At 33.8% G+C, this 12,078-nt stretch overlaps 1 protein-coding gene across 2 annotated transcripts in view; it reads left to right on the top strand.

Annotated features, from left to right (window-relative positions):
* The window catches only part of Uvrag (UV radiation resistance associated), a 310,440-nt gene that overhangs the window by 148,461 nt on the left and 149,901 nt on the right, over window positions 1-12,078 (top strand). For both annotated transcript variants that reach the window (XM_005379880.2, XM_005379881.2), the window contains one exon: window positions 7,131-7,236. In XM_005379880.2, the coding sequence (XP_005379937.1) occupies window positions 7,131-7,236 (106 nt within the window). The remainder of the gene's footprint in view (window positions 1-7,130; window positions 7,237-12,078) is intronic.

Here is a 12,078-nt window from a genome sequence, read left to right as displayed (position 1 = left end):
CATATTTTCCCATATGTTACTCCAGAAGCTTTATTGTTTTAGCATTCATACTGAGCTCTGTTGATCCATCTTAAAATAATTTGGGTGTATAAGGTGAGGTAGAAGCAAAGGGGTTTTTTTCTATCAGAATTTTAATTCAATGCTATTATTGATGAAACTTTGCTTTTCCCAATTAAAAATTGATTATGTAGGCATAGGTCTATTTCTGTAGTCTAAGTTATATTTCATTGTTTAGTCTCCTATGACTTCTTAATTACTGTATCTTTGTGGTAAGTCATAAAATCTGGTAGTATAGACCATCAACTTTGTTCTTGAACATATTCATGGTCTTTTAGATGTCCATATCAGTTTTATAGTCAGCTTGTCAGTTTCCACAGAAAAAAAAATTCTGGTGGCGTTTTGATATGGATTGCTTTGACTCTATAGATTGCTTTGACTCTATTAATGTAAGTGTTCCAGTCAATGACATGGCATGTTTCCACTTATTTAGTAGTTCTTTAATATCGCCTGGCAATTTTTTATGGTTTCACAGTACAGATAGATCTTTAACATCCTTTGCTAGGTGTATTTTTAGTTGTTTGTTGATATTATTTAGAAACATGGATTAGTTTTTATTATTCTAGAATCCTATAATTTGCCAGATTTATTTGTGAGTTCTAGTACTTGGATAGTAGATTTCTTTGGATTTTTCTATATATGCAGTTGTAACATCTGTGAATAGATATTTTTGCTTGTTACTTTCCTATATTTACAACTTTTTAAATTGCTTTACTGTGATGGTTTGTGCCCTACTATAGTATTGAATGAGGTAATGAAAGTGGTCTTTGCCTTCTCCTGATCTTAAACATAATAATAACTGTAAACTTTTAAATGTAAATCTTTTGTCAGACTAAGGAGGAACCTTCACTTTTCCCCTAGTTTATTGAGACTTTCTTCTTTTTAATCATTAACAGGCATTGAATTTTACCTTAAAAGTTTTACATCTTTTAAGATAATCCTACAGTTTTTCTCTTTCATTCTGTTACTGATGTTTTACCAACCTTGCCTTATTTAGATAGACCCAATTAATCAAGATGTATTAGCCTTTTAAAAAGATAGGTTTAAAGGTTGTAGTGCTGATAGAACATTTTGTAAATGATTTTTACATTTATGTTCATGTGTGATATTGGTATGTAATATTTCTTATAATGTTCTTGTGATGTTTTGGTTTTAGTGTTGTGCCTCCTCATAGAACAAATTGAAGTATTCTTTCTTTGAAATATTTTTAAAACTAGAATTTTATAAGGAAAGCCATCTGAGCCTAGAGTATTCTATATGAGTTTTTTAAATTATAAATTCAATTTAACATGTAATTATTATTTGTATTTTCACTTTTGCTTTGGAAACTTGTGGTTTTTAAAGCAATTTAACTATTCTATCTAAGTTAAATTAATTGGCATAGAGGTATTCATAATGTCCCTTTAGTTCCCTTTTAAATGTCTATAGGATCTGTAGTGATGTCTTCTTTCATCTTGATATTGCTGTGTTAGTCAGCTTTTTGTCACTAATGAAACACTGACATAGGCTTGTTATGAGGTAAAATTATTTATTTATCTCACAGTCTGGAGAGTCAAAGTCCAGATGATATAATTCAGGCTGTGGTGAAGGCCCCTTGGGGATAGCAGATAGAGTGGATATAGAAGGAAAGATAACATCTGCAACCAGGAGCAGAGTTTGGGTGGCGCCAGTTTTACTCCTTTTCTAATAGCCCTCTCTGGAGGAGAACCCAAGGGGTTGGTTAAGAACTGTCTAATGTGATTACACCGCCAGTGACCCAAGGACCCCATATGATACTCCATCTCTTAAAATTCTACCACCTCCCAACACTGCCATCCTAAGAACAAAATCTTTGGAGAGGAGTACAATTAAATTGCTTCCAAACCATAGCAGTTGCTAATTTGTTTTCAAGCATCAATCTTTATCTCTGCTGTCCCTCTCTTTTCAAATCTATACCATCTCTCCCATCACTTTTACTTAGAACAGTCCCATTTGTTGCTTTTGGAATAATCTTATACCAGCATTTCTGGTTGTAGCCTTTTTTCTTTCTCTGCGTTCCATTCACCTCATTACAAAAAGAAAGAGCTTTCTGAAGGGTAGGTGTAATTAAATCTTTTTGGCTTAAAACTTTTTAATGCTTTCCTAATGCCTTCAGGATAAAAATCCTTAACTTCTTCATATGGAAAGCCATATAATAAGGTGTACATTTGTCTCAATAGACTCCCATCCTTCCTGTATTTACTTCTCCCTTTTTATCTCTCCCTGAGCCATAAGAAACTATCCATCACTGTTTTTCTAGAGAAGTTCTGACTTGTCATTGTCCATTTTAAGCTTGAATGCAGCATTCCAGATGTCATATTATTGATATTAAGTAGACAAAAACTGTCTTCTAACTTCTTTACTGAGATTATGGTAATTTTTATTTCACATAATACCTTTTTTTAAGTGTGTCTGTATATTCACACTAATACTGAACCTCAAAGAGCTTTTATTAAGCCCAGTTTTAATTTTTTGCTATGTCAAATCAAATTAAGTAGTAGGATGCATCTATTCACTACCACCACAATACCTAATCAGGTAGCCATTTGATCTCTTCAGTGCTTATGATGATGCATTTTATTTCAGCTAGGAAGTCTTAGTGTTCATACTGACCAGTCACCCAGATCACTAGATGGTATATATTTCTTTTTTTCAAAACTAGCTAGCCAGTTTGGAGGTAAAACAGTTGTTTCTCTTCTTGTCAGTCCTTCACCTCCTTATCCCCAAGGGAATCAAGATGTCTCACCTTATTTTTAAAAGCCTAAATACTTCAAACTTTTATTCTCCTGTTGGATTTGAAAGGGAGGCTTATTAGCTCTATCTTGATATAGCAGGAGCTCTGAAAGTCTATTTGGTTAACACTGAAGATTGGAGGAAATGTGACTCTGTCTGTGTGTTTTAAGCCCCTAAGGTAAGATCAGAAAGCGTCTGGGGCAGTGAGAGCCAAATAGTTGAAGTCATACATTAATTATGGTCATGAATCATTTTTATTTTTAAAGTCTTTACCATTTGACAAGGTTGTTTGCATAGTACAAGTGAAGTTTTAGGCAGCACTTTCTCCATTTTAAAGCAACAGGCTTATTTTATTGATTTCTTCTATAAGTTGATAATACTTATACTTTTTAGTAAAAATTGCTTATTTCCTTACCTGAATGAAGTTATGCATGTAAAAAATCACACTGATCTTTAAGTTAATCTCCCGCTGTATCAACAGAGAATACTAAATCTCCGGGCTGTGCTTTTATACTTAGACATTAGACATTTAATAGCAAATATAATTTGAGTGCCTCCTTTGTGCTGATTTCTGTACTGAACATTTAGAATATATATGAGAAGATGAGATTTTTGTTTTTTTTCTCAGATGTTTAAGGAAATAGACAAGGGAATAAATACTTGCTGTAAAATGTGGTTTTATGATACTGTTTGTTGTGGTATCACAACCACAGAGGGAAAGAGTGCCTCTACCTTGTCTGGGATAGGCAGGAAAGGATTTTATAGAAGTGGCAATGATCGAGCTTCATCTTAACGAATTAGGAATTTATTTACCTGTTAAGAGCTAGGTGAACTAATAGACGTAACAGCTCATACACAGGTGCAGAAGCAAGAAATAGCATGATATGTTTGGGCAATTGCCAGGGTACACAGTAAAATATATCAAGAGCCTGGATGTGGTGGTACACACAGGTAATCCCTCATGGGGCTGAGGCAGGAAGATTGCAAGTTCAAGACCAGCCTGAGCAACTTAGTGTGACTGTTTCAAAAATTGAAAAGGACTGTGTATGTAACTTAGTGGTAGAGCACTTGTCTGGACTGTACAAGGCCCTGAGTTCAATCCCTAGCAACACATGCACACAACAGGAATATCAGGAAGTGAGGCTGGGACCATATTACAAAAGGCCCCTTGCTTTAAATTTTTTTAGTGATGCCTTTGAAAGAGATTATTAGTATCACAGCAGATAAAATACATATGCACACCCAAAGGAAGAGTCACTAGAACTGGAGTATAATCTTTCCTATTGAATGTCTTATGAGTTCTGAGGAAGTTGTTGAATTAAAGATCTCATGAGCAAAATAGCTGTAAGTGGGAGTTAGCCCCTTTTAGGTGACTTAAGAAATCCTCAATAACTATCAAGCAATTTCCAAAAGTGTGGAATATGGCAGGTAATATTTTTAGTGTGTTATGTCGTAGTAATGTTGGCAGAGGTATTGGTGGCATCAAATCCTTAATAAAATGGACCTCTCATATATAGTATATGATGACTTCCACATTAGGATTGATACCTAATTTTTTAAAACAAAAATAAAATTTACATCAAATGAAATGTGCAGATTATAAGTGTCAATTCTGTGAGTTTTAGTGTATCCTTTAACCCCGTCAAGACATAGGACATTTCCATCATCTCAGTTCCTTTATTCCACTGTTCATCATTCAGTCCCCATCTCACACAGGCAACTAGTCACTCTTGATCTGTCAGCATAGATTTTTTTTTTAATTTTAAAGAGAAAAAAAAAATAACAACTACTAAGACAAAAATAAAACAACACAAAAACAATAAAAATGATACAGAATTTCTATACTTGAACTTTGTATAAAAGGAATCATACAACGTGTACTTTTTTGTTTCTGCTTTTTTCTCACTCAGTGTGTTTTTGAGATTTGTCTATATTTTCTTTCGTGTGTCAGTATTGCATTTTTATTGCTGAGTAGACTGTCAGTATAAGAATATACTTCAGTTGGCTTAGACATTTGGATTTTTTTCTGTGAATATTATTATACAAATCTTCTTGTGGACATATGTTGCCCCTGCTCCTTGAGTAAATACCTAGCAGTCAAATTGCTGGGCCATAGGTTAGATGTATGTTTAACTTTATAAACAATAATTTTTCAAAATAATAGTATATTTAACTCTTTCACCAGCAATACATGTAAGTTCCAGTTGCTCCACAACCTTGTTAGCATTTAGTGTTGTCATTGTAATTTTAGGTCTTCTAACCTATGTGAAATGGTATCATTTATGATTTTAATTTGCATTTGCTTGATGACTAAGATGTCAAACACATTTTCCCATGCTTATTGGTAATTTTAGTGCTTCTTTTATGCAATATTTATCTTAGTCTCTTTTTCATTTTTATTTTGTTACTGATATATGAGACTTTTTAATATATTCCAGACAGTACTTTGTCAGATAGATGATTTGCAAATATTTTCTATAATCTGTGGACTGTCTTTTCATTTTCTTAATGAGATGTTTAAATGATCAGACACAATTTTGGTAAAGTCTAATTTACCCACTTAAAATTTTATGATGAGTTCTTTTTTATGTATTCTCAAGTAAATACTTGCCTCCTCCAAGATTATAAGAGGTTCTTCTATATTTTCTACTAAAACTTTTATGATTTTGGCTTCCATATTTACTGTGATCTTCCTAGGGTGTGTGTGTGCGTGCGTGTGTTGTGAGGTAGAGAACAAAATTCTGCCCCCAGGTTTATTCAACATTTCCATACTTCGTTTAAAAAACTTGTTTTCTTTACTAATTTGCTTCAGTTCCTCTGTTAAAATCAGTCTGCCATATATAGAGAGATCTAGTAATATACTCTTGATTGGTTCTTTTGATCTGTTTTTGTTTGTTTGATTGATTTGTGAGATGGGGATCTCACTTCTTTGTCTAAGCTGGCCTTGACCTCTATACTTAACTCGTCCTCCTTCAGCCTTCTGAGTGGCTGAGAGTAGTTTGATCACTTGTTTGATCTATTTTTTTTTAAATCCTTAAGGCAGTCCCATATTATTTTGATTATGTAACCTTGTAGAAAGCCTTGAAGCATGACAGATGTCTATTGGTTTATCACTGACAGATTCTTTACTCTTCACTAAATCATGTCAGTGAGGCCTTGGTATCAGCTTCTTAAGTTCTACAAAAAATAAAGCGTGCTGGGGTTTTGATTGGGTTTATGCAGTTGTTGATGCATTTGAGAAAAACTGGTGTTGTACTGAATCCCCGGATCCATGCATGTGATATGTTTCCATTTATTTAGCTTTTTAAAATTGTAGCAGTGTTTTGTAATTTCAGTGTTGGGTCTTGCGGTCTTTTGTTCATTTTATTCCCATGTATGGATTTTTTTTTTAGATACAGTTGTAAAAGTGTTGTTTTTTAAATTTCATATCCTAATTTTTTATGGCTAATACTGTATGTAGAAATATAATTGATTTATTTGTAGATTGATTTTGTATCCTATGACCTTGCTAAATTCACTTATTAGTTCTGGTACATGGTTGTTTTATAGATTTCTGAAAATTTTCCACATGACAATTATATAATCTATGAATAAAGACAGTTTGACTGTATTTTGGTATGGCAATATATGCACTATATTTAAAGACACACCTACACAAAAAGCACAAAACCATGACTGAAGGAAAAAAGAAAAGTAGCTGTTTATTTTTTTCAGTGTTCCTTGAAGAGTCTACACTAAGAATATAGTAACTATTTAGACCTTTGCCTGGTGTTTTAGTGCTGTTACTTTGTCTTTTATACCTTGGGAAAAAAATCACTTTTGGAGTTTTAACCGCTTTGATTCAAGCTGCTTAGCTGGAGTGCTTAACTCATTAAGATTGTGAGTTGTTGTGAATGATCGTGAATTGTTTTTTTCTTTATAAATACCCATATATCATTGTCAGCCTCCATAACAAGTACTTTCTTTGTAACTGGAAATCTATTTGATTTCTCTCCTTCTCATTTCCTACATGTGTAGAGTAATAGCATTTGACCAGATTATTTTCTAAGGCCTCTTCTAGACTCTTGTGAGTTCTTCCTTCTAGTTGTGAATACATCAGAAGCTGGCAGGCAGGTAGGTATAGAAAGGGTGTTTTAGAATGTTATTGTTTTAGGATTTACTGTAATCAGTAATATTTCATTGTAAATATGAACTGAGAAATAATCATTTTGGGTTCATTAGTAATTCTGTCTATCTTGGAAGGTTGATCATTCATATCTGTGCCTCTGTGTTTAGAGTTTATTATTAACTTACTTAAATTTTTCTACAACTTGTATTTTCAGGCTTCATAGAGCCCAGTGTGCAATTAAACAGACTCAGGTAACTGTTCAGAAAATTGGAAAGGAAATTGAAGAAAAACTAAGACTCAAGTCTACAAGCAATGAGCTGGTAGGTTTTTATATATTTATCTGTTTAGACTTCCTGTTTTCTTAAAGGGATTATCATTTTCTTCTTGAATTAATCCTTTTTTTTTTCCCAAAAAAATTTAGGTAGTTGTTATTGTTACTATTTTTCTTATTGTTTCACTACAGTATCTTGTGAAATGTGAATTTTGAAAATGACCTTTCCTCTACTAGTAGGGTAACATACAAAGTGCCTGCCTTGTTCTGTTAGATGAAACTTCAGATTGCATGAAGTTACTTAGAAGATAATTAACAGGCTGTTTTATTAATGTCTTATATATGTGAATTCTAAACATTATCTGTGTAGTGAATGAAAAATAGCTGCCAAGAGAAAAAAATAAGCTATAGGGACTAATCTACTTTTAAAAGTTGAATTAAAGAATTATTTCAATTGAGCATAATAGGCTAGTTTGTAGACAGTGTTCTCTTTTGGGAAATAGTCTTTTCATGAGTTATTTCTGAAGAAATAGAAATCCCAAGCCAAATGAGCATATTTAAGATATTAATATAATGTAGGGTTACTTTATCCTCTTCCTAGTAAAGAAAAAAATTTGTCCATTTTGGAATGAAGCTTCTGTCTTTGTAAGTAGAATAGTGAATATGACTAATAAATTGAATTTTTTAAAAGAAGCATAGCTGTGAATAGCTTTAGCTTGAGCTACAAATTGTTATCAACTTGGCAGAGGGCCTTTACATCCACAAACAAAAGAAAAGGGTTTATTGAAGATAATTTAAGAAATATAGAAAAGCAACAATGTAATTAACCTATACAGATTTCTTTCTCATGGAATTTGAAATTAATATATTAGTTCAAACTGTTCTGATTTTGGCCTATAAGTGGCAATTTCACATAGTTTGACATAATGTATAAAATAGTCCTGTACCTGGCACCTATTGGGCATATAGAATATGGTAGCTGCAGTAAGCACAGCAATAATTCTTCTCTTCACATGGTTTTCTTTGTCTATGGAAAAACCCTTTTTTAAAATTGTTAAACCACCCATTGTAACTTAGTACCATAAAAGAGTAAATTCCAAACCATAAATATGTTGAAGGGAAGGAAAAAATAACTAAGTTTAATCCTTTCTGTAGTGCACAAAAATGCTGCATTTTTAGAATGTTTATCCGGGGAGAGATTGTTAGGTTTTATTTTTCTGATTTTCCTCTCCTAAGGCAAGACTGGGAAATTACTTGTTTCATTATGTGACAGCATATGCTTTGTCTCAGTATGGAAAAATGTATGTTTAATCCTGTTTTTCTAAAATGTAAGTGGTGACACACAAAGTAAGGTGATCGCATGTCTGCATTTAAAGAGGTCAAGTTCAGATGTTCACTGTGTGTGTTTATGTTGTATAGTCAACACAGAAGAAAATCACTGGAGTTTTGAACTGAAAGTGACCCTAGAAATCTTCTCGTTTCCTAATAACCCTGTTGAAAACCACACTCCATTCCCTCTCCTCCTTAATTTTTCTCCTTAGTATTTATTGCCGTTTGGGTTAGCTTTCTAGCACTGTGATGAAATACCTGAACTAAACAACTTAAAAAGTGGAAAGATTTATGTTGACTCAGTTTCAGAGGTTTCAGGTCATGGCTGCTTGGCCCTATTGCTTTGGGTTGTGGAAAGGCAGATATCATGGTAGGGAGCACATGGTGAAGAGTTTAGTCCTGGTGGCCAGGAGAGGGGAAGCACGGAGGGAGAGAAAAAGCAATGAAGGAAGGAAGTTAGGTGAGGTCCACCATCCCCTTCAAGGGCATGACCCAGAGATTTAATTCCTTCTCTTAGGCCCTACCTGCTAAAAGTTCCTCCACCTCCAATAGTGCCAATGCAGGTGACCAAGACTTTGACTTTAAGACATGGACCTTTAGGGAATGTTGAAGACCCATTCCATGACACCATTTGTACTAATCAGCTTTCCTATTGCTGGACACAATACTCAATTCCCACAGCTTAAAGAAGAAGATGTTTAATTTGGCTCACAATTTCAGTCCATAGTCTGCTGGCTCCACGGCATAAAAATCATGGTGGGAGGGCAGAGCTGAGCAAAGATGCTTAGCTCATGGTGGCTAGGAAGCAGAGCAGAAGAAGAGTTTCAGAGTGAAAGAAATGTAGGGCCAGACGTAGACCCCAAGGTTATGGGGTATACCTGGATACCCAGATACGCCTGGAAGTGTATCCCGCCAATCCCCTGGTCAGATTCCAAAGCCAGTGAAATTGAAACTCCACACTAGGGGCTGGGGATTTAGCTCAGCGGCAAAAGCGCTTGCCTGGCATGTGCAAGGTCGTGAGTTCGGTTCCTGGTACCGGAGAAAAACCAAAAAAAAAAAAAAAAAAAAAAAAAAAGAAACTCCACACTAACTACTACATCATTTAACATGATATGTATTTTATGTACATACCATGTATTTATTTTATTTTTCTATCTCTTTAAACTCCATGAGGGACTTTTGCACCTCTCCCTCATTGCTATATCCCCAGCATTTAGCAAAGTTTTTGACTCATAGTAAGTGCTCAGTAAATATATGTCAAATTTAAGAATGAGTCTAGTTAGCCTAATGTCCTCTTATATAAGACAGGAAGGTGAGATTTGAAGAGGGGAATCAACTTTCCTGTAATGATGTGATAAAGAAGAGCGTGTCATTTACTTGCTTTCTGTCAGGGAACAATGCCATCCATATGTTGATTAGTCACTTTAAGGATTATCCATAACATATTAGAAACTTCTATTGTTATTTTTTTCTGATTCCCTTTTTAAATCAGTCCAAGGCCAAATACTCTAACCCAAGTATTTTCAACATAGAAGAATTATTTTTAATTTTTGCCATAATAAATATACATTGAGAATGCATATTAGACATTGAAATAAATTAGATTACTTTCAAAGACCACTTCTTAATGACTTACTTGTAAGTAATTAACTCTCATATAGGAAATAGGGTTTATATTTGATTTTCTGCAAAGATTTGGCACTTCATCACACTATATCCATGCCCAACATTTTTTGGCATTTAACCATATTTCTTAAGAAATTTCTGCTGCTGTCATCTTAAATTTTTACTTATATGTCTTAGATTTTGTCAAATACCTTCCCTAGCATAATTGTACACTCTTTTGCTTTTCATTTGGTATTATGGTGAAATATGTTGGTTAATGTTTGAATGTCAACCCCACTTTACATTCCTGAGGAAAACCCTTTCGTCATGAAGAATTATTCTTTTTATGCGTATTACTGGATTCAATTTGTTAAAATTTTTGAAGTATTTTTGTGTATATATTCACGAAGAATATTGGTCTGTTTTGTTTTCTTATAATCTTTTTGGTTTTGTTGTCAGGATAATGTTGGCCTCATCTCACTCTTGGGAAGCATTTCTTCCTTTTCTGTTTTCTATAACAATTGTTTCTTAACTGTTGGGTAAGAATTTATCATTGAAGCCATCAGGGCCTGAAATTGTAAAGGTTTTGAACTTAGAAATTCAACTTCATTAATAGTAATAAGGTTATTTGGCTTATCTGTTTCTTGGGTGTGCTGGTAGCTTGTGTCTTTCAAAGATTTGTGCATTTCATCTATGAGATGGATCTTTATCTGGGTATAGTGACATGTATCTGTAATCCCAGCACTCTAGGAGGCTAAGGTTGGAGGATCAGATTGATGAATTTAGCAACTTAGGGAGACCCTGTCTCAAAAAATAAAAAAGGGTTGGGAAGGTGGGGAGGTAACTCAGTGCAAAGGCTCTGTATTCAGGTCTCAGTACTGAAAAAAAAGGCATTCAAATGGTTATGTTGTGTTTCCAGGTTTTGATTCTAAATTGTATTTCTTTTTGTTGCTTTCCTTAGTATATGTTTATAATACATAATAACATTGCACTGATCTGATGCATATTTTTCACATCCTGCTGGGCAGTTGTGTATCTTTTAAGAAGTGCCAGTTAAGATATTTTTGTCCATTAAAAAATAAACTGTTCTAAATTTATAGGAGTATACAGAGAAGAGTTTCCATACAACTTTTCATCCAGTTTTTCCCTAATATTTGTGTTGTTGTTTTACAGTGCTGAGGATCCAACCAGGGCCTCGTGCATGCTAGGAAAGCACCCTACCTCAGGCTCCTCCCCCACCTTACAGTAATATCCTTCTATAACCATGATACATAGTCAAAGCTAAGATGCTAACATTGATGTTTTTATTATCTATGGATGCTATTCAGGTTTTGCCACTATTTCCATGAATGTCTTTTTTTTTAATAATTAAATTTTTATTTTAGAACCCTTTTAGGTATGTAGAATTACCACAAAGTACAGATACTTACCTTGTATACCCCATGCCCAATTTCTTCTGTTACTGGCTTCTTATCATAGTATGTTGGTTGTTACGATAATTGAAACTATTATAAATTATCATTAGCCAAAGTCCGTGTTTCATTCAGATTTTCTTAGATTTTGCTTTATATGCCTTTTCTATTCTAGAATCCCATCCATGCAACCATACTACATTTAGTAATTGTGCTTCTTTAGGGTTCTCCTTTTTTTTCTTTTCTTTTCTTTTCTTTTTTTTGGTGACCTGGGTAGTTTACATGTCAAGTATTTTGTAGAATAGCCCTTGACTAGGAAGTCAGGTGTTTTTTCTCATGATTAGACTGGGTTGTTCCCGTAACAAGTCTATTGTACTTAGTCTTCTTGTCTTTCTTTTCTCTATGACAGTTTCTCAGACTTTCCTTTATTAAAATCACCTTGCCTACTCATTGTAGATGTTAATTTTGATCATTTGGTTCAGGTAGTATGTATTTCCCTGGTTTGTCCATTATGAAATACCCTTTCTTTTTTTTTTTTTTTTTTT

The sequence above is a fragment of the Chinchilla lanigera genome, unplaced genomic scaffold, assembly GCF_000276665.1.
Source record: "Chinchilla lanigera isolate Chin_1 unplaced genomic scaffold, ChiLan1.0 scaffold00013, whole genome shotgun sequence".
Taxonomy (NCBI): domain Eukaryota; kingdom Metazoa; phylum Chordata; class Mammalia; order Rodentia; family Chinchillidae; genus Chinchilla; species Chinchilla lanigera.
Note: the sequence above shows the minus strand (reverse complement) of the source record. Positions and strands in the feature narration are given on the sequence as shown.